The 23,977-nt window shown below is 35.4% G+C and overlaps 1 protein-coding gene across 2 annotated transcripts in view; it reads left to right on the top strand.

The window, feature by feature from the left end:
* TBC1D32 (TBC1 domain family member 32) overlaps nucleotides 1–23,977 on the top strand; it is an 84,280-nt gene that overhangs the window by 33,177 nt on the left and 27,126 nt on the right. For both annotated transcript variants that reach the window (XM_055810873.1, XM_005242165.3), the window contains exons 23-27: nucleotides 1,106–1,194; nucleotides 13,324–13,446; nucleotides 14,696–14,804; nucleotides 15,646–15,739; nucleotides 21,485–21,610. In XM_055810873.1, coding sequence (XP_055666848.1) covers nucleotides 1,106–1,194; nucleotides 13,324–13,446; nucleotides 14,696–14,804; nucleotides 15,646–15,739; nucleotides 21,485–21,610 — 541 coding nt within the window. The remainder of the gene's footprint in view (nucleotides 1–1,105; nucleotides 1,195–13,323; nucleotides 13,447–14,695; nucleotides 14,805–15,645; nucleotides 15,740–21,484; nucleotides 21,611–23,977) is intronic.

Raw genomic sequence — 23,977 nt, 5'->3', positions numbered from 1 at the left:
CTACCTATTTTATGAACAGTCTTGAGGTCTGAGTTGAATGGTTTTATTGAGAATTTTTTTGTGAACATACTATGTGGAAAAAGTGCATTCTTCACAGCTGTCTCCCCTACCACCCACTAAAATCCAATAGGGAAAATGTGTTTTCACTGTATTTTTAATAAGAATACCTTTTATGAAAACACTTTACTTTGAAAAATTCTATTTTTTCTACTACTGGGAAGTGGTGTTTACTTTTCTCTGTTGAAGATCATAGCTTTGGCTGATTTTGTGAAAGTATGGATCCTAACTTTTTTCTCATATCACATTAAAATGACTTATTGATCTAACCAGTTGAATAATAACTCCCCCTACTGTCTCTAAAACTATACTTAAATTTGGAGAAAATAAAAGTTTGGATTTAATCCAGACTAAATGAAGCCCATAAGGATTTTGTAGTTTGTTTCTTCTGACCATAGCACAGCAAGCAGTCTCTGAGATGATAACATCAGTGAATGTTTTTATGCATCTCTTAGTCTTCTAATGAAATTTTTTCTTCTGAAGCAGTTTGGGTACACAGTGAACCAGAGGGGAATATAACTAGGCTGGATTTCTGGAATAAGTTGAAGCAGCCGCAGGTCATTGTCTATTACATGAGCTGCTGTAGGATGAAAGATGTAAGCCTCAACATCCAAGCCAAGCCTTGCTATGCTGAGAATAAATGGCCATGTTTTGAAGCATGTATACTAACTGTTGTGAGAAAGGGCATTATACAAAAAGATTTGCTGTTCTTTTCATTAAAATAGATGTCTACTTATTTCAAACACACAAAACAGCGTAACATTTTTGTGTGGTTTATTGCTAAATAAGAACTAGGATACTTGGTATGCCAGGATCATTTTGTATGTTTAGGTTTTTTTAACTGGATTTTTTTCCCCCCTAACCTTCTGTATGGTTTTTTTTTTTTGCCATTAACTTTTATGGTGGAAAGCACTTATCCTTACAGAAAAAATTTCAATGTGTCTTTTAATAATAGGTTTCATTTTGTAGTAAACATCCCTTTGAAACTATTATATGCATTAAAAATAAAATAATACATGAGATTTTTACATTTGTCTTCCTTTGGCAGGATATCATTGACAGGCTTGTAATTTTGAATTCAGAAGCTAAAATTCATTCCTTATTCAATTATGAACAATCACATATCTTTGGTCTGAGGTAAGATGCTCAGTTTTTTATTCTCTGGTCACATTAACTAAATAGGATATAACATGCTTGGATGTGTTGCTTCTGATGAGATAACATTGTTTGGTTTTTATTGTGCATGAAGGTGTAATTCCCCCCTTTTTTTAACATAAGATGATTAAATGAAAAATGACCTACACAATGAGAATAGCAGTGAAACTAATGTTATTACCTGTAAATGGATATATGGATAATACAATAAGCAGTAATAGAAATTGCATGTTGTTATTTTGTTCAGTTGATTGCAATGAACATGTGACATATCCATTGTAGTGCATAAAACAAAAATCGTATCAAAATACTAAAATAAACAAAGTATTTTTTTAGCATGTTTATACCAGAGTTCATTTATTTAGTCTCCCTGTACTTAAAATTACTTTTTAAAGTGTTGTTTTAAGTATCACCAATTTCAACAAAACTTATTTTGAGAATGAGAGTACCATTTGATCCCAAATATTTCTAGAACCTGAAGGAACACTTCATATATGCTCACACTATCAACCTCATGTTTTGTAATATGAAGTGCTTTATAATATTTTTACATAGTAATTAGTTCCTGCATTTTTTTCTGTTTTCCAAAGTTGGATATGTAAATCCTTGAATTCACATTTTTATTACTAACATATTTTGTGCAATTGAAATAAAAGATCTACTGGATTGTACTTTACAATAATATGGAAAACTTTGATAACCTTGCTTGAGCAAGATCTAGCTCAGTTGATTAAGTATTGCAACATTAGCTTCCTGCAGCTGTATTTGGACTTTGATATCACAGTAAAATTATTTCATACTATGTATGAATAACCATAACATACAGTATAATTTCCTGATAAGGGTGAACATGGCAGACTTCGGAGTTGGGAGATACATGAATTTGTTGTATAAATTAAAAGTTATAAATGCTGCTTTGGAGGAAATCACTGGTTAGCTAGGAATTAGCAGTCCTAAGATGAAATTTTAAAGATACTACTCTTCATGTAGGATTATACTGACTTCCTTAAAAAGCTTAACAAAACTCCCATTGACTTAATTCAGGATAAGGGAAAGTGAGATGTTTTACAGTTTAGAATAATAGTTTGCTTTTAGATTGTGTTTTATGTGTATAAAGTAAAAGAGCAGATTACTCCTACAACGGTATTAGGAATCTGTGTAAGGTATAGACAAAACTGAGTTATACAATATGATTGCATAAGCGGTTGACGTCCATGCTCTAAGACAGACTGGTACACAAATTCATGGATCATATGTTGAAGTTCTGTTGAATGCTTACAACGTTTTTAACAAGGCCTATAACCTGTGGAGCAACAGAACTATACATAAGCCTGCATATGAGCAATGTAACAAGCTCATCTGTAATCATGTAAAAGAAGCTATATTGTTACACAGGTAAGATGAGCTTTAGAGTCCACTGTGGTACTGACATTTTCTGCTGGACACTGACAAAGTCAAAAAACAAGCAAAAATCCAGTCAAACTGCCAGATTACAGGAAAGTAGTATTTTCATTGTACAAACTTACTCATAAAAGTGGTAGATATTGTCATAATTTAGTAGCAATCAAGTAAAGGAAAGATTTTTTTAAAAACATTTAAATATGATTTCCAATAGAGGCTTCATGTTCTGCATGGACTTTGGAATCTCAGTGATATCTAGGACCTCATAGGTACCTTCATTTTTAACAGATTAAGCCTTTTTTTTTTTTTTTTTTTTATTGTTCAAAAGCCCTGTTCCCTTCCTCCTTGCCTTTCTTTTCCTTTCCTGTAAAACAAGGAAAGATACAATGTTAGGATTTTTAATATGGACCTGTGCATACCACAGATAATGTAAGACTCGACTTACTGATTAAATGGCTTTTCAAAAGCATGTTGGGCTTGCTGTACAAATGTTTTTTGTAAATAATAGAGAATTGACACATGACCCTTTTAATATGACTAAGTCAACTCCCTGAACAAAGAGAATTTTTATTATTACATAGTTTTCAAAGTTCCCTATTAAAATGATACCAGAATTCTGGATGGCTGTGGAATTTATCATGCTTATTGTATTGTTTAATATTGTAAGATAGGCTATGTTACCTGAATATGCAGTGTACAGTTAATTTAAAATACGTTTTGAAACCAAGTTCCATGAGCTTTTCTGTAAATGCTGCTGACTGCAAATATCTGTGTTCTTGCCTTGTGTGGTTGGTTTGCTCCTTGATGAAATTTAGCAGCAGTTAGATCAAATGCTCTCAGATGCTTAACAGGTCTGAAATTTTAGAAAGTTAGTTAGAAAGGGCAAAAGATCTACATTTTTCTTTGCCGCTATGTAGAAATAAAATATTTAAATGTTTGTGATAACGGTGACATTGAAAAACTGAATGGTTTTGTAACTGAATGATTTTGGTGAAACGTTTGTCTAGAAATGTTTGTTTCTTCTAGGCTTAGTACCAATAGTACAGCCATACCTGCATTCTTGTAATCGTTCACGGATCTACACAGCGATATACTTCGTTACTTGTACACGTGGCCCACCCAGAGCTGAGCGCTGAACTTCAGTTCTGTTCAATTTGCAGGTTATACTTGGAGGTCCTGTAACTCGCTTTTATTGTTCAAATGAGTTACAAATCTACATACTTGAACCTTAAACAACTTCTGCAATTTAGAGCTGCAGTTTTCTTCATGTGAATACCGTGCTTCAGTGACTTAAAATTATTTTGGTTACTAGCTGTGTAACTACATATAAAACTTAAAATATAGAGGTATTTCCACAGTCTGTTTAATCCAAAACACATAGGTGTATCTATTTATGTTTATAATGTAAATATTGAATTTTCTGGTGGGTGATTGTTTTCATTTTGAATAAGTATGAATTCTGGATTATTATTTTGAAGAGCTTTCCTTTCCAAGCTTGCCTGCTCTGAGAAGTGATGTGCTCGCAGTAGAAATTGAAGGGAGAATGTAGGGAAGCTAGATAGGGTTTTGCATAGCCAGTATCTGTCTATAAAGAATGCTCCCTAGAGTGCATTCATATAGATTGGGTCCTGTGTGATCAAGGTAAAATACTCGGTTCCACACACTCTATAGCCTAATGTGAGTATATATTTTTATCATTCTTAACCTTGAGGTATCTTGGCCTAGGATTCTTCAGTAGTTTCACAAACACTGATCTGGTATTTCTTTAATTGCAGCTATTGCACAATTCTAGGACAAGATTTATTCACTTGAAGATCCTTTTAAACTATTTTTTAAAAAATATTATTAATTATTAAAGGAAAACTCTAGGCAAGAAGTTGGAGTTAAGCTCTTTGAGTCTCTGTAATTTACATTACAAAAGAAATTAAGTAAACAGGAGTAACATACTTTTTCTTTCAGATTGATGAATTATATGGTATCAAGGCAGCTCATCTAGTATTTCAGTACAGTGAATACATCTATGAGTTGAGCTTTTACAGCCTGCAAGAAAATAGATGAGCAATATATATTTTCAAAGCCTCTGCCTAAAACATTATTCAGGCATTTACATGTTACATTCCCTGTGTTCAGAAACTGAGTTTTCTGTGAATGTTAGTGGCACTGTGTTGTTAGGTCAATTAGTGTGGCAAAGTACCAGTTTTGTACTTTTGATAACCAAACTCCCATCCCTAAAAAGTATCAATACTCCAAAATTAATTAAAGAGACTTTGTCAGTGTTGGCATGCATAACAATTAGGAGAAACAGCATTACTGGGAAGAGTAGACTGTGGACAGTGGGAGGGGATCAGAGTTGGACTACAGGCAGCTTTGCAAAAATTCCCCTCATTTAACAGAGTACTTTTGTAACATACACTGGTCCTGGAATTATTATTTTTTTTTAATCGCTCTCTAATAATATGGCACTTGTTCACTTAAATGCCTCATGCTAGTGGTCATCAAGCAACAAAGACAGCACTCTGTTCAAGAGTTTGGCTTTCTGCAGGAAAATGCCTGAATAACTCTGAGAATAAATCCTTTTCCTTCAGATATGCAAATTGGGACTGTTTAATTTTAAAGACACAACGTGCTTGCTTAGCATTAGAGATATCTGAAGACAACCTATTTTGTAGAATCATAATTTGAACTGCAATGAAAAATAGATTTATTTTAGGCCTCTGTAAGGTAAGACTGAAAAGAAGTATTTGTTACAGGCTTGTGTGAATCATCTAAATGCATTTATGTTTCTGTGGAATTATAGAAGATAGTAAATATTAATGAGTTACATGCTCATCAATATCAGCCCCAGGATTGTGTGGAGCTTTCTGCAGATAGAAAAAGAATATTGGCTAGTTATTTTCAGATTTGTATAATAAAAATTCTGACGTTGTGTGGTGGCTTGACCTGGGCTGGGTGGCTTGACCTGGACTGGGTGCCCTGTGCCCACCAAGATGCTCTGTCACTCGCCTCTTCAGCAGAACAGGTGGGGAGAAAATAAGATGGAAAAAAAAAATTGTGAGTCAAGATAAAGGCAGTTTAATGAGGCAACAGCAAAAGTACTGTGTGCGGAAGTGAAGGAAAAGATGTTATTCTCTACTTCCCATCAGCAGGCAGTATTCATCTACTTCCCGGGAGGCAGGGCTTCAGTACGCATAGCAGTTGCTTCCAAAGACAAATGTCGTAAATCGACTGTCCCCCCCTTCCTCCTCCTTTCTCTTAGCTTGCATATCAGAGCAGACGTCATATAGTATAGAATATCCCACTGGTCACTTCGAGTCAGCTGTCCTGGCTGTGTCTCCTCCCAAGATCTTGCCCACTCCCAGCCTCCTGGGATGGGGAAGGGTTTACAGACAGCCGTGATGCTGTGAGCTCTGCTCAGCAGGAGCCAAGACCCTGGTGTGTTATCACCACCTTTCCAGCTGCCAATAAAAAGTACAGCACTGTGAGGGCTGCCGTGGGGCTCAGCCAGACCCAATACACATTGTTAAGTCACTTTTTTTTGGTCATATAAAATATCATGGTGAATATATTTTTCTTATAATACTGATCTTCTAGCTTGCTGAATGGTGCAGAAGATGATAAAAATTGCATTGTATTTATTTCTGTTGGCCAACAAAACTATTAAGAGAAAGTTTTAGGAAAGAGAATTTCAGTGGCTTACTGACATGAAAAGCAATTGGCGTTTTGAAATTTGCCTGAAAGCAGTATGTATTTGTCAAAATTTCATCAAGTACACTCCAGTGAAATTCAAGTGAATTAATTAAATGCTACAGGAGCTGGGAGATGAACAAGCTTGTAATAGGCAAGAGGTAGCTTTGTGGGTTGAGGAAATACAGATAATAAACACCCTGCATTCTTTTCCGTTATGTTTTCATCTGCATTGTAAACACACCCTCTTATATATAATTGCATTTTAATAATGAGGTAGCTTCAGCACATGAAGTAATTTGTTCCCTTAATTGTACTTACATTATATGTATTGTTAATTAAGAGAATGTGTGATTTCTAATAATTGCAACACAATGGGAGGAGCATTAATTGCCTTGTTTTCTAAAGGTAGAAGATACAAATGCTGAGCATTCATTTTCCTCAGGTCAACATGATGTTTAGATTTATCCCCTCTCTTTATTAAAAAGCATTATGAATAGCAGCTTTTTGAAAATATTCTTATATAATTCTTTAAAGTCTCATTCATTATACATTGGAGCAAGACCTTTTATTTAAAAAATACTTTAAACAAATCCAGTTTCCCCTTTAGAAAACATGGCACTTTTTTGCTAGTTTCATGTTTTCTTTCTACTTCACTTGCAGAGCCAGAAACAAGGCTGTATCTCTTGCTTTTCACACATCTTTATTCTAAATATACTGGCATAACCCATGAACACTGTCTAATGTCACTGATGAATCTTGTTGATTGCTAACATTTGAGTGACTGGCTGGTACATTCACTCTTGCAACAGCATTTATGGTACTGTTGGCTCGATGTACTGAAGAAACCTTTCTCATGCCACATCCTGTGGCATTCAGCATCCTTTTGTCTCTTCGTGAATGGAAGAAAGCCATGTTGATAGAGTTCCTCCTCTCGAAGGAAGGGAGGAGTATGGTGAGAGAGGGAGGAATTAAGCCTAACAGTATTTCCTTCTTCCTCTGACTCTGGCAGATTTGAATTATCTTATTTTGGAGGCATGAAAGGCTATATAGTCCTCCAATTATTTTCTACCAAACTTTTTCCAATTAAATAAGGAGAATTGATTGAGTTAATAATAGAAATTGGGTTATTAATTGTGTTATCTTTTTAGTAAGTGATACACAGTTCTCTGGAAATGAATCTCTTCCTTCCAAGTGTGCATGCTGGATGTGTGTGAGGGAAAAGACTTCTGCAGTAGTGATCACTGGAGAGGGCACATGTCCTGTGAATCTTTGACCCCTGTTTATCAATCCAAAGGTAAAAGAGGACAGAGTCTGTATTAATAGTGGTGGGGATTTGTAACAGGATTATGCTGGCATGCTTCCGCATTGTGTAGTTACAGAGTTAATTCAGTTTTTTGTTAACTTGTATGTTAATAGAATTCTGCTAAGTTTATTAATGTAAGACAATTTATAATTAATAAAACAGGAATAGCAGATTTTGTGGTAGGATTATATCACTTATTTGTTGGTGGTTATTTTTCTTCACTTCACTAAGGGAAATTAAAACGCTTCACTTCCTGCAGTTTAAAATCTGTCTCACTTTTGAGTCTTCTAGGCTGGCAGGCGATGCTTATGAAAAGCATTTTTGTTTAGCTAGGGAAACTCTTGCCATTAGCAATCACGTTACATGTGATTTGTAAGTACATTGGGTAGATAAAGTACTGTAGGTACTCTTCTGAAAATCTTTTCATGTGGAAAATACTATACAGAGTACATCAGTCCCCGAGTTTTCTTACTGGGAGAAACATCACTGCCCTGAGGCAGTGGCTTCCAGTGTCTCAGGCACTGGAGCTGTAACGCAGGGTATTGAAAAATATTCTGTATCCACAAGATCTCATATTTTTCAGAACCACTATGAGCATTGCCTTCAGTGGGACAATTAAAAGCGTTGACGCTTTAGAAGACCACATGCAAAGGCACGTTCTCTCTGCTCATTACTTATGCGCTTTGTTCAGCCTGCAAAGGCAGCATGCAAAGCTTTTGGTGGCTGAAGCTTCCAAGTGCCCTTGGTTCTGTAATACTGACTAGGTAGCTTTTGGCTTCGTGGTTGTTTTGGGTTTGGTTTTTTTTGCTAGCCGTTTGCATTTGTCTACTGGTCAGGCATGCTTGATAGTAATTGCCACTTGCTGTTTGGATCAGTGTTCTCATTGGAACTCAGGTCATACTCAAAGCATAATAAAGAATAATTCAAATTGGTAGTGTAGGCTCTGACATTAAATGTTTTGAGTCTGTTCTCCATGATGATGATAACACTGGAATTATTTAATGAAAATTTTGCTCTGGGTTTCTCTGTTGGTATCCATATTCATTTAGCAAGAAGGATGTCCTGCTACTGCAAAGTGGTTCCACTTCTTGGATTTTTTCCACTTATGTTTTTAGTATTGATTCCTGGGAGAAAAACAAAGACCTTACATTGTCCCATAGCTGAGCTCTTTACAGATGTCACACTGTATTGCACTGGCCTGTATCTATAGAAGGCAGTAACTGTAAGCCAAAAGAAAACCTTTTACTAAAGACTAGTATAACCCTCCATTTTGGGGTCACATCACTGGAACACCTTATAGACAGCACAGACAAGCATTTCAGGTTTGGTTAGCCATTGCACACTGCCTGCACACGTATATTATGGAGATTGCAGTATAGTTTACTTTAGATGTGGCGGTTTCTTTTTTCCCTATGGTGGATGGACTTCTGCTTCTAGCATGAAATTTTATCTTTTTTTGCTGGGAATGTGTACTGGTTGGGATGGTGTTGATTTTCTTCGTACAAGCCCACATAGTGCTGTGTTTTGGATTTGTGACTAAACCAGTATTGATAACACACCGGTGTTTTGGCTGACACCGTGAGCACTGCTCAGCAGCAGGGCTCTGTTTTTTTCCTCTGCAGCAAGTAGCCTCGGGGTGTGCAAGAGCTTGGGAATGAACTCAGCTGGGACAACTGACCTGAATTGACCAGAGCGATCTTCCATGCCACGTAACATCTAACATTGCACTCGGCAATAAAAACTGTGGAGGGTGGGGGGTCTTTCAGGTGGCAATTGCTCGGAGGCTGGCTGGGTGTTGGTCTGCTTGTGGGAGGTGGGGAGTGAGCAAGCTACTGGGTGGGTGCTCAGTTGATGGCAGATGCCAGCCCATCACAGACTATTTCAGCTTTCACTGCCAGCTGAGCATTTGCAGGCATCTTTGCAGGCATCCCTGAGGTACAGGCAGAGTGTCAGATTGGCTTCGGAAAGAACATGTTATGAAAGTAAGGAAGAATAGTCTATGGGAGTGTAGTGGGAACTGCAGAAGGCTAGACCTGGGTTTACCATAACGAAAGTGGTGTTTGAAAGAGCTGTGATTTGAAGCTGGGAAAGAAAAAAAAAAAAAAAAAGGCAACTTAGAAAATGGGAGTACAGGGAACACCATATTATTTTGTAGTCTTATTTTGTAGTCTTAAAAGACACTAATATAAAAAATATTAAGAAATATGATACTAAGCTATCGTCATAATGGGTAGCAACTCAGAAATTAATAGGTGGTTTAATTACATTATTTTCAATTAAAAAAATTAGAAAGGCAACATAAAAAATAACAAGGTGTTGGGTTTGTTTGGGTTTTTTTTCAGCTAGAATTTTTTTACTAGCTGGTTTATTCCCATGAAGGACCTTCTATTCTGCCATAATTAAAGAAGTCATTATGATTCCACCTACCAAAACCAAAGAGATAGTTGGTTTACATCGGTACACAAGTACTAGTTACCATGCCTTCTTTCAGACTAGAGATTTTTACAATAAAGTACTAGTTGTGTAATTGTAATTGAAGGGGGAGAATCCAGAGAGCACCCTCTAAGAAAGACAGGAATGACATAGGACAGGGAATGCAGAATTCAGAAACCAAGCTACTTACTGCTACCATATTTTCACAAATATGATACGTATTTTGATTTTTCTGAATTTATTTAAAACTACTGTTTTATAAAAGACTGCCTTCAGATAACCTTTTGTTTTATCTGTGTTGCAGTTTGTTCCTGGGAATATGGTAAATCGTATTAGTAGTTTTCACAGAATTATAGTGACATGTGGAATTAGACTCTATAACTCGAAAGTTATAAAGTAGGTATGTTTATTGCGCGCAGATGCACGGGGGATCGCTCCTCCACAAGCGTGCATACCCGAAGTGAGGAACCATCTCACATTTATACAATGAACAAATGAATATTCAATTAACGCCTATACATATTCGTTACCTAAACCCCCGCTTCGTATGTTAATTAGCTTATCAGTCCATTTCCTGGAATGTGGTGGTCTTGCAGGTTTGTAGGTGATTCATGTTCTTGTGACCATCCGATCTTCTTCAGGTGATTCATGTCCTTGTGACCACCCGATCTTCTTCAGGTGATTGTGACCACCCAATCTTTTCCAGCAAGGAGACTTAGCACTCCCTCCCTCTAGATAGCATTTGAATGTCTCTCATCTTTTCTCATTCTCTTTTAGATAGCCCCTTTGTTAGAGAAAGAAGGGCAGGCGTCTCCCCTTTGTTAGAGGAAGAGGGGCAGGCGTCTCCTCAAAACTGTAGTTGTCACCGCACCCATGACTAGTCACCATACCCACATTCCTTAAGCAGACACATACAATCACAATCGATGTCCATTATCCCCATTTCACACTATTTCTCCATATCAATAGAATCAGGATTGAAAGGGAGATTGAAGATTGTGTAGTCCAGCTGCTCTGCTCAAAGTGGGTTCGATTTGAGAGCATTACTAAGGGCTGTGTCAAGTCTGGTTTAGGGTATCTCCAAAGGTGGTGATCCTGCAGTATCTCTGGGCAGCTTGTTCCACTGTTTCACCACTGTCACAGTATGTTAAAATGGAATTTCCTGTGTTTCAATTCATGCCCTTTGCCTCTTGTTCTTTCGCTGGGTATCACTGAGAGGAATCTGGCTCCATCTCCAAACTCTCCTGTCAGGTAATTATACACATTGACAAGATCTCCCCAGAGCCTTCCCCAGGCTGAGCAGTTCCAGCTCTCTCAGCCTCTTTCCCCATGTCGGATGGCCCAAGCCCTTAATCATACTTAATGTATCTCAGAAAGATATGCTTCGATTTTATTGTATCTGTCAAGGTTTTATACCTTTTCATAAGTATGCGCTCCTTATAGACAGGATATTGAGCTGGGTGGTCTAATCCAATTCTTATATTCCAGATGCCATTAAAAACAAATAAAAAAGAAAACCTTCACTGCTATATTCAAGCATGTTTGCAAATATACGTGCTAGAAAATGTGACACTTTTTTTTTTTTTTTAGTTTCAAACTTTAGTCTCTACATTTATGACTTTGGAAGGTAAAGCAATGGAATATTACCTTTAACCAAATATCTGTACTTCAGTGATGGCATTTTTACATGGATTTTTCCATGTAGATGAAAATTTCATTTGAATGCCACAGCAGAGGCTGCTCCTCTTAGATCTCATATATTTTGTCATTTATCCTATCAGAATCCCTCTACCTAATTTTATTTGCTTATGGTTTATTTTTTTTTTTGCTCTGCCAGTGGAGATAAGTGTTCTCAGCCATCAGTCTTCCCCCAAGTGGTTTTTAACTGCTGGAAACTGGTTCTGTGCCATTTAAAGTCATCATACTTAACAGAAGAAATGGTCCATCTTCATAATGGTTTCAGTGCTCTTTTTGTGGATTTTTCTTCTATACAATAAGAAAAAAAATTGTACTTGAACTGGCATTTCTTCTGTGATTTAGAAAAGTACTGAGAACAAATCACTGTCAGGATATAGTTAATGTAAAATTAAATAAAACTTGAAGAGGACTGAAACCGAACAGAACAAGTTATATTAAAAAAGCAACAAGAAAAAAAAAAAAGAAGACATATTATCATCTTGACCATTTAATCCTTGGCCATAATTGTGTGAATTTGCAGGTGTTAAATTATGCAGAGAATAGCTTGTGAACTTTTGCTATTGTCAGTAGAAGCATATTGGGAATTCCATGGAAGAAAATAGGCATTGACTAACGGACTACAAATTTCAGACAATACGTATTCTTTAGCTGATATCAAGTCTTATGTGAATGCAAAATATAATGCTGATCAGAGTTTATTTATATTGTGTTTTATTACTGTGATAAAACAGAAAAGAAAAATAACAACAAGAATGTTTAGTCATATTATTTTCCATGAACAGGAAGCCTTAAATGAAATTACTCTGTTGCTGTGTTAGAATGAATAGATTAAAAAAAAAAAAAGGAAAGAAAAAAGGAAGTAATATGATTTGGATTGCCCTACATCAAATTTACGTGAAATATATTGGAGTACTTTCACTGTTAATTTGCCCTGAAGTTATGAAAGAAAATTGTATATAATGCGCTGTTATGTTCTCTTGTGATTATTAATTTAATTTACCGTTGTTTTGTGTTTTTCTGAAATAAAGGGAAAACATGGAAGATTTGTTGTTTTTATTACAAGGTAAATCTATTGCTTTTGAACTGTGTTAAATTTGATTATACAAAAGTGTTTAAAAGGCTGTTTTCTAAAGGAAAGATGTATTTTTATCTCCTTCCCTTTCCATTCTTCAGCCAACCTGATTCTGAGTTGCCTTACCAGCCTATTATTGTATAATTTATTCACATTTCACATGGAATGTCTGATTAAGTCTGTGTCACTTTTGTTATTGTGTGATATAAGCTCAAAAGCAGACTGAGCTGACCAGTGAATATTTTCTCTGGTTGTTCGGTGCACATGAAAATCTGTTGGGAACTATTCCCTGTTTGCTCAAGGCTGTGCCACTTGAGTGGCTAAAAGGGATATAAAAGAGTGTTCCTGACCCAGTTCTGTCTGGGTATTTCCAGATACTTCAAGGTTTTTGGGTTGCCTTTTTTTCTTTTTTTTTTTTTTTTTTTTTTTTTGACATCTCATAAACATGTTCACCTTTGCCTTACTGTGCATTACTGGATTCCTGAGTGATGTGCTATCATTTCAATGTATCCTGCAGGCTGTTAAATGTGCTGTGCTGTGAGCTCAATACCCTATTACTCTTGGAATCTCAGTATAAAGTGTCACAAGTTTTACTAACTGCTCAGGAGGAAAATGTCACAGAAACTTCAGAAGGACCAGGGTAAGAAGTGACTGATGTAAATGTTATTTTAACTATCAGACTTTTTTCCTGACAACAAATGCATGAATACCTTAGTGGCTTTAAACAATACATCTGCTCTCACTGAAGTTGGCTTCTAATGTGCTTAAGTTTGTTTATGTGCAGGTTTGTCATCAATCTTAAGTTATGAAAAGATACGACAGTTTTGTTCATTCTCCCATGTCCACCTCAAAAGTGTAAGAAATAAAGCAGCAAATATTTTCCTCATTTTTATTTGAATTAAAATTAAGTTTTGGTTTTTTTTTTTAAAAAAGAGTGCAAAATTTGTAGATGTAAATGCGGCTTTTAATTTTACATTATTCTTTTATGTTATGTACATAATATAAAATTAGGGTATTGTTTTAATGCTTATGAATTAAAGGCATCATCAGTAATTTGGTTTTGTTTTTTTTTTTAATATTTATTTATACCATAGTGGAGACTCCCGCTTCTGTGACTTTCCATTGCTAACTTCTATATAAAATTGTACAATGTATCTTTTCAAAGGAAAAGTGTATTTTTGGGACAGAAGTGGACAGTCATTTAGTCACAGATATTTTGTCCTTTCCCTTGGCATGCTGAGTTTTAAGAACTTTCCTTTTACTGTTTGCTGTATGGGACCAGTACTGAGTTTAAATCAACCAGTACGGGTGAAGTCTCAGCAGATATAGGTGATTGTTATTTACCATTTCAGGATGAGACCTACTATTCCCTTACTAAGGAAAAGGTTGGAAGAAACTTGGTGTATAAAACCTGATTTTTAGTCCTTTTAAAAAATGTTGTACCTTGGGCTACACAGTGCCTTCAGACAGCAGGTTAGCTGTGTGTTAAGTTAAGAATAACTGTTTTTGACAGCCAAAATTTGCTAGTAGGCCAAATAAGGCACAAATTTTGATGGTCCATTAACTGTCTCTGCCCTAATTACTGAGCATGTGGGCATAAAAAAAGCTTGTGCAGTTTTCTACTCTTTTGTGACCAATAACTGCTCAGATGTTTCCATTCAGCAGTAGGTAGGGAGGTACAGAGCTAGGCTTATGCTTGCCAACATCTCAAAATACTTAATGTTTCTGTTTATTTCTTTATGCCTATGTGTTTTCCAGGTCGTGTTTTAACTCCAGTATGTCTCTCAAGATCTTCTTGCTCATTAATGTTTTTTGAATTGAACAGCTGGTAAATCAAAGTGGTTCTGATTTTTTGTTTTTGCGGTTTTACGTGTTTTTTTTTCCCCCAGAGATTTTATAATTGATGGTCTATCAGTGGAGAGAAACCATGTTCTTGTAAGGATAAATGTGATTGGAGGACCACAGGAAAGGATTTTGCCTTTGAGAGACCTAGATAAGGTTAGAATCTAAAGTTTAACAGTTTCTCTTTCCATAACTCCTGCCTTCATTAATTGAACATTTTTGCTGATAATTCAGCATGCGGAAAATTATTTAACATTAAAAAATACCAGTCCACCTTTAGCTTTATAAAGGGCTAAAATTTTTTAAAAGCGATACACTGAAGAAATACGTTGTTCCCACTTTCTGGGGATTGGGCATGTGCCAAGGACATCGCTCATTCAGATGAAATGTTTGTATTGCTCCATTTGAATGTTACTTTTCCTAGTATAAAAGTGAATGCACTTTGTGGTTTTTTTCCCTTTTTTATTTCTGTGTTTTCTTTATTATTTTTCCATGTGTTATATCTTCCTTTTATTTGATATTTTTTCCATGCTTGGGTTTTCATCTGCGGTGTCTAATATAGTGTTTCTTGAGCAGCTGCTTTAAATGTTCTGCTTCTCACAGGCTGTCAGTCTTATAAAGATGAAATGCAAATTGCTGTCAGCACTGCAAAGACAGCTAGATCAGTGTATACAATTGGAAATACAGTTTTATGGTTTTTTTATTTTATTTTTATAAAAATTGCTATTTCCTTTTTGGTTGAAAAGAAGAACTGTAAAATCAAAACTGTCAGTGGTAGATACCAGACAAAATTCTGGCTCAAATGCTTTTTGAATTTTGTATCCCTTCAACTTTTTTTTTCCTTTTTCTTTTATTTATGGAATAGCTCATTGCAAATTGTAGTATTAAGCATAATTTTGGTGCATAGTCAATAATTCAGGGAACTTTACCTTGTGTTGATTGAGCAAATGCTATTAATTCTTCTCCGAAATTAATTTCTTTCTGGTTCTGTTTTTAGGGCAGTGATCCATATCCTTGGCCAATGTTTTCATCCTTCCCATTGCCAAAGTGCTATCTTGCAGAAGTTTCAAGGAAAGCTGAATACAGACAAGGTACATCAAAAGCCTGCAAGCAGTGTAGATGTCAAACAAGCATCTCTAGATTTATTAAATTTTTCCTTCCTCCCTGCCCCACCCCATCCCTCAGATTATAATCCCATAAATGCTTAAGGGTTGTTTATTGTCGGCTGAATTTGTAGCTAAATAAGTTGGTTTGGTTTTGCTTGTCTGGCTTTGTGAAACTGTCAATCTGCAAAGCTCTGTTTAGTAATCTAATTCTTATGCAAACTTCAAGATTAACCTTTTGGCTCGTCTCAGGTGGGTGACTCATGAGACATTTATATCATATTTCTAGTAACTGAAGCAAGACAGTATGGCTAAGCTACAAATTTTTTCTACACTGTTTTTGTGATTCAGATCCCTGTGTTTACAAAGCTTGACGATGTGTGAAATAGACAGCGTTTAGGATAGTTGGTTTCTACATTGAACATCAATTTGGAATGTGGGTGGACCGAAGAATCCTTTGAAGAACTGTCTAGGCACAGAAGTTTAATTCATACAGAGAAACTATTTTAAGGTTTTAATTTGCATAGACAATGCAAAAGAATCTGAATGGTTTATAGTAAATAAATCATTCTTTGTGTTTGTTCATGTTTACTGTATCCTTGAGATGCACTTACGAGAAATTAGTTGTGAATTTCCTTAGCAGATACAGATTTTCAGAAGTGATAAAAATTCCACATTAACTGTAGAATACAAAATAGTCTGTTTATAAAAATCTAGAAAAAATAAATGGTGATTCCTTTCTCTGACAAGAGGAAAGGCCATGTAGTTATAAAAGAAGGGAGTTTTCTGCATCTAAACTTTAGTAATACTGTTCCAGGCTTCTCAAGACAATTTTCGTAAGACAACAACCAAATCACTGTAAAGTTTTAAATATATCTTCGAGGAGGCAGGTAGTATAGCTCTTGAATTGGAAAAGCATATTTTATTGTATCCCACAGAACCTCTCTGTTTTCATGTTCAGAGCAATTCTGTTGCTCATCATTAATCAGCGGGATAATGGAATAGAGATTGTAGTTGCCACTTTCATGGATGGGAACCAGCTAGGAAAGGTTGAGTAAAACTTTACGACTAACAGTGAATTTCCAAAAATGAAATTTCAAAGGTTTGCAAATGTGTTTGATGAACTACTGAGATACATTAATTTGTAATGGTGTTTTTGATATTAAAGGTAGCTGAAGACTGTACCACTGAAAAATGAACAGAACATCTAGTTCCATAGTTAAGCAATACATTTTGTGTTTGCTGTTTGGAAAAAAAGGAAAAAAAACCCCAACATTTGAAGTGTTCTATTTCAGTTTTCATTTTAAAAAAACAAACAAACAAAAAGGGATTCTTCCGCTGAACTGTGAATATCTGATTTGCCAGACTGAAGCTTTCAGGATGTGAAGTTATTTTGAAAGACAGTATCAGAATAAATAGATCAAAATTGAAAAGAAAGAAATTAAAAAATTGCTATTTCCAGTGCTTGGAAAATAAGAAATCAAGAGCATGAGTAGAAGATGGGGAATATCTGAACTGTATCCTTCAGCATGACAGTATGGTAGTGATAGGCAGTGACAGAATTGCTGTTTCACAAGAGAGATTAAAAATGTGATTATGAGAAAAGTCTGTGAGTTACATTTATATAAGGCAGAAGATGATCTTTGTTAGCTGAAGGTGGTGAGTCCTTGGGTGGAGTACCTCTAGAAGTACCTTCTTGTATTTCTTTCAGGAAAAAAAAAGGCAAGTAATTAGTGTAGGATAACTAGTGAACCTGTTTAGTGACATACAAGAAAAGAGAAGAGCAGGACTTCTCTGTTTTGGCATTGGCATGTAGTTAGAAAACCTCTAGCAACAGTGTGAAAGCCCACCCTCAGTAACAAGCAGTATGCATAGCCCAGGACTGTGTTGTAGTTGTAGTTCCAGCTACGTGGTAATACTGTTGGGCAAGTTACAGTTGCCTGCTAACTTGTGAAAGTGAGCTGGCATTTATTTGGTATCGTGAGTTTTTTGGAAGCAGTATTCATTCAAAAAAACCCCAGGGTTCACTTTTGTACTGTGATGACCTGCTGGTAGAAGTGATATCCATGTTTAATGACAAGCTGTTAAGAAAAGCAAATAGTTTAGCTGGAAGAAAATAAGATGCTGAAGTTGCCACAGTATAGCAGTTACAGTATATGATAGATGTATTAAGTGCATGGTTATGCTTTAGTATCTTGTTGCATGGATTGTAAGCTTGTTTCTGTTTTTCTGAGTTTGAACATTCCTGTGCATTCTCTGAGCTGTCTTGTATCTTCCTTGACTGGATGGGAAAAAATCCACTGGTTAAATAAAAACAAGTTCTTATTCTCAGCAGATTGCTTGCCTGTCCCTGTTTTGATGGCAAAACATGTATCTGCATTAGTTCTAGTTGATACGTATTTGAAGTTGCTTAAGTTCCTTTTTTATTAAATACTACCTTCCCAGGGGAACCTTAGGCAGAAAAGTCCATGGTCTTTAGCAAAGTTTCAGAAAAGACTGTAATACTACAATCTTTATTTCCTTATCCTATTGTTATAAGCTAACATTGTGAAAGGTTACACATTTAAACAGTGCAATTATGGATGCATTGACGCTGCTACACACTAGCATTGTGTGCATTTCAACAATCATAAAATGAAGATTTAATTTTGTAAAACCTGTAGGAGAGGAAGAATGTTAGAGACAAACTGCAAAGAAAGTAGGGGTCAAATCAAGAAGCCCAAAGGACACAGCATAGATGGGTGGGCCATGATCTTGAAATCCTTTGTTCTTGAAATTATTGGGGGAATTTTTTTTTTTAGTAGTTTTGTTTCCTTCAGGGGAATCAGTTTCACCCTGGGCCCTGTTTGGTAAATTGACTGATTAAATCTCAGCTTGTAGTCTCTGATCCTTGTCTGCCAAACTGAATTAATACAATCCTTTAGGAAGTAAAATAACCATTTAACTTGTAGAGGAGTGTTGCTCTGCAGTTCTAAGATTTTCCCCAGTCTTCATCTGTTATATAAATAGTAGAAAAGGGCAGCGAAAGAACTAGAAATGTTACTAATAATACTTTAAGAGTAAATCCTTCACATTAAATTTTCTTACTCACATGAACTGTTCTAAGCATCAGTGCTTGTTATTTGGAAAGATATTGAGGGTAACAAAGGATTTCAGGTTAAATAATTTGAAATAATTATTAATGATAAATAAGTTACTATAATAAGCTTCTTTGGAAATACTGTGTCTTGTATAATAAATTACAATGTCAGGGAGACAATTTACTGATTATAAATCATTAAGGTCTTTAGATCAGCTTACAATAAATTATATGCAATATTGTAATTCTGTTGAAAAGATTCTAATCATCTTAAAGGAATAAGACAATTTGAAAATAATATTTTGTTTGTGGAAACAATTAAGTTTTGATGAAAAAAAAATACTATGAAGAAGTAAAAGTAACAGCAAATATTCTAAATAGCCATAAATAAACTGACTAAAACAGTTGTTGAATCTTTAATCAAGTCAACTTTTGTGACAGAATTCATTTCTATAGTGTCCAAAATGTAGAAACAGAACAAAGAAGAGCTTGCAAGGTGTAAAGAACCTTTATCACATTAGTGGATAGTTAGTAGCAGTGTAGACTATGATCCTTTTGCAATGATGGGAACTGCATGGTCTCATAGCAAAGGGATTGCACACAGCTGGAGTGAATGCATATGTTTTTACCTTATCACAGATAATGCCTTTATGTTTCCCCCCAAGTTGATGAGAAAACATTTCATACTAGCATCAAGTACTCTAGCAACCAAGTTGCTTGAGGAGAGGCAGTCCAATTGATTGTTTCCAGTTTGTAGGAGTCAGTATTCTCTGTTAGAAAACTGAGTTTGATCTGTTTTATCTTGCATATAATTACTTTATGAAATGACTTGGCATTTGAACTTGAAATTTGCTCTGCCTTCAGAAAAACAGAATTTGAATAGTCAGCCCTTCCCAATATATTAGCATATTTTAAACAAATGTTGCATATAGGAAGAAATTATTTTCTCTGTGATCTGCCAAAGCATATGTATGCATTATTTTAATTGCTACCCTGCATATATCATTCAGTGTGCTCTGTCATCATATGTCATGATAGCTTGCTGATATTCATTGTTCAGTGTGAATTTGAAGACAGACATTTTGGTTGCAGAAGGTGTTTAAGTAAAAAATTCTTAAGGCTTTAAGTACAGACATCATATTGTTGAAAGCCAACTTAACATTTTTGTGTATGATTACACATGATCATTCTACATTTGTTACTATGGTTCATGGTAACGATTTCCAGCCTCTGTGAGATCCAGCTAGCTGGGAAATTTACTGCCTCAGCCTGTAATATTTTATTCTAGAAAATTGGTAAATTATGTGTAATTTCCTTTAAGTTAGTAGAAAATAGAGGGTGGGGGAAAATCACTTTTAGCCAAAAGAGAAGAGAACATATTTATTGTCCTTTTGTCATAGCATCAATGGCAATTTTAATTTTGAAGTCTTGTCTCCCTATTGTAAAGAGAGAATGTGTCTTTAATAAGAAGGTAAGAGTAACAGTAAGGAGCAATCTTTGGAATACTTTCTTTGCATTTAAAAGAAACCTTTCATAAGGATTTTTTTGTAAACTGTTCCACAGATTTGTTTTATAAGCAAGCTGAACATATCATGAAAAACGTTATCTGATACATTTTTGCCTCATACATAACAATTATACCAAAAGACTGTTTTAATAGTGCTCAGGTAAAAAGTCAAGTGTTCAGAAGTTAGAAAATGTCTGAATTATATTGTTGCAGCCTCTGACAGCACCAACAAGGAGCCTGTGGCCCTGGGCTGGAAAATGTTGGGGGGGTGCAAAAGTATACTTTAGTAACCTTTTGGTCCAATTTTAAGTCCTTCAGCTGAAGTTAGGAAATGCTGGAGATCAGCAGCAAAGCTATTACAAGAATTCTTTTAGTATGGGCAGCCCAATATATTTTAACAACATTTATTCAATAGGTATGTCTAGCAACCTGAAAGTATACACATACATGCCATAATATCTGTCCAAAGTAGAAGCATCTGAAGGAAACCTACTTGCAGAAGGAAGCAGAGATTTTCTATCGAACACTGTTACGTTGCTGTCTTATCATGCTCCATTTAATTTTGCACAAATCAGTACTGCCACTTCACAGTTTTATTGTTAAACCAATGATATTTGGTGGAAGATCTTTGCCTGTTTTCTATTTTAGATTGTCAAAGTGGTGAAATTACATGGAAATACAAAACTACTTTCTTTAAAATGTCTTTCCAGTTTATATCACTTCAGGACACAGGAGTAATACCTTTAGGGGAGTTATGTACCTCAGTAATGTCTTAAATGTTCAAAACCCAGCAGTAAATAGAATGAATATTTCTGTTCTGTATAAAGCAGAATGTCATCAGCTTTAGGACTGCTTCTCCAGTTTAATTGTCATAAGATAAGGGATATTTATTTAGTCTTTTCTTTCTAAGGTATGAAGTCTGCCAAAATTACTATGCAATGACAGGGCTTTCAGCTGCATCTGACTTTCCTGTTTTTCGTTGAAATGCTTTCTAGGTTCTGAATGCATCTACTTGTTTCTATGATACACTGTTACTAATAGCTTCTTATGATTTATATAGTAAGTTTAAAAAAAACAGAAAGAAAAATATTAAAAAAAGAGCCAGGATTATAATTACAGAATAACACTTATTTTTAATTTCTTCTAGATAAAGATCTTGACAAGCTTCTATCACTCTTGAAAAGTCCAGAGAAGCAAACTGGAGGGACAGAAATTTGTAGGCAAGAGTTCTGCAAAGTTATGAAAGCCAGACCAGATATCATCAGTGGAACGGGTGAGTAGGACGTACTGAGTTTGACAGAGCAAGCAAAACAGAAGGCCACTGGCAAGCAACTGTTCTTTAAAGTTTCATTGAGGATTACATTATCTATACAATTAGTCAATAATTTTGTGTTGAATATGAAAACTATTTCAATGGGATTTTCCTGAGAAAAAAAGATTTATGCCTGATGTCCTATTTTTCTCTCTTATGTCTGTCATCTCTCTGTGTTGGCTCTGAAATTTGATGCAGAAACAGGGCTCAAATATAAGTGTTTCAGTTCTCTAAAGGGTCCATTGTTGAGATGCTGAGAAAATGGAAAAGAGAGCCTGAGAGAAAACACATTTCCCAGAGATCAGTGAATGACTTTAAGATGGGTTGAGAAATTGTAGGGTTGAGAAATTGTATTAATGGCCAAATTCAGTAAAACTTTACAGAATTAAGCCATTCTAAACATCAAAGAACACACTCAAGATTTTTCTTCATCCTAGTGAAGAGCATGCTCATGCAGGAGCGTTGCCAAAACAAAAGCAAGTGATCACCCATGTGACATAAATCATCAGAAATCAGATGTGGTAACTCACTTGTAATATATAAACTTATGTAGCAATAAAGAAGTTAGGTGTTTTCAGAAACTGTTGGCTTCCATTTCTGTAAGAATTCTGGTTATGGTCAGATGGTCAGTTGTAGTCTGACTTTTTGTTCACAGGTGCCAAAGGTTTCCCTTTAAATTCTTCAGGTAAGGAATAAACACAACTGGCAGTGAAGGCAGATGAACTATGGGATCAAAGTAACCCAGCATTTGTGGTTTACATGAGACCTGAATTCTATGATAAATTACATAGCAACACAAAAGTATAAAATGGTTTCAGAAGCCTTAATGGAGTCATTTATACAGGAACTAATTTAGTATTAAAATAGTTAATAAGAAATTTGACATTTGTATAACGTAGTTAAAGTCAGTAATTATTGAATGTTTCTAAATTCTGAGCTTTCTGTTCTTATTATTTTTTTGAAACAACCTTGAGTGTATAATCTTAGCTGATTGTAAATTAGTCAGAGCTTTCCCCTTCTGTTTGGAAGAACATGTGTGTAGACAGAATACATATATATTGGTATAGAGGGCATATATCCACTTATACACTATATTGTACATGTCCACAAATGCATATATTCAGGCAGCTTTGTGAAACAGGTAAACAGAGATTCATAACCATTCAGAAATAACTGAATGTATTTTATATGAGCTTCTGCCATAAGAAAAATAAGTTGAAGAGTAGCCATTAAGAAAACCCTAGATTTTTCTAGCAAAATTGTGTGTTTACTTCTCTTGTATGACTGATCTAGTAGATCAGTGAAAGATTTTTTGATGTTATATGTTGTGAAGCACAAATAATTTAGTATTTTCTAGACTGATCTCTTCTTGGATTATATGAATTTTTCATTGAAAATTGTTAGTCTGTCTTCCTGCATCTAAAAGGAATTGTTTGTTGAAAAAACATACTTTTACAAAAAAACAGAACATACATTTAAAGTAGGTGGCTTCCAAAGAAAAAGTATTTCCTTTTGTGCTTTGTAGCTATCCTTACACAGTCTCAAAACACATTAGGGTTGTTTTCTGCAACTGTGGAGGTACCAGAAGCTATAATGAGGAATTAAAGAGAGTCATTAAGATTTGTTAACCCAAAGCAAAAAATTATGCTTGGTTCTGGATAACTGTTTCCAGCTGAGATGGAACTGGTAGTAAAAATCAGCAAGAAAGTGTCTGTGGAAATGTTAAGCCTCACAGGAACTTATGCAAGTGATTTCACAAACCATACAAAAAAGCAAATATGAAGATAGAAACAGAATATCATAATGAAATACCAAATAAATAAAATCATCCTGCAAAAGGATAGTAATATGATAAACTCAGTGTAAGTACTTGGTAATTTAAGGTGGATGCAAAGCTGTTCAAATGGTGCATATCTGCTTCAAGATACTTCAGAAGCAGCAAAATATCTGCTGTGTGGTTTGAGGCAACATCATGTTCACTGAAACTATTTTATGAGGGCCAGCTGTGCTGCTATGTATCTTTTGTAGCATGTGAAGCTCTCCCCGATTTTAGAGCACTAAGAAGCTTCCGTCCAGATTCCAAGAAATCAAAACTTTCTCTGTAGTTACCGATGGAGCAAACTCCAAGGATTAGAGAACAAAGATGCATACATACACTTCCTGTACTGTGCCCTTTGTAAGGGAGATTAACATTAACAGCAGTTGAACCAGAACAAAATCAGCAAAGATGAACTGGATCCAATGACTGTATAGTGTAGTGTGTATTGATTTTTAAAATATTTTGTGATTTAGTGTCAGGATTACCAGATGCTGAATCTGTAGAACCTG

Source organism: Falco peregrinus, chromosome 7, assembly GCF_023634155.1.
Source record: "Falco peregrinus isolate bFalPer1 chromosome 7, bFalPer1.pri, whole genome shotgun sequence".
Classification (NCBI taxonomy): domain Eukaryota; kingdom Metazoa; phylum Chordata; class Aves; order Falconiformes; family Falconidae; genus Falco; species Falco peregrinus.
The sequence above is the reverse complement of the archived record's forward strand: the minus strand, read 5'-3'. Positions and strand labels throughout refer to the sequence as shown.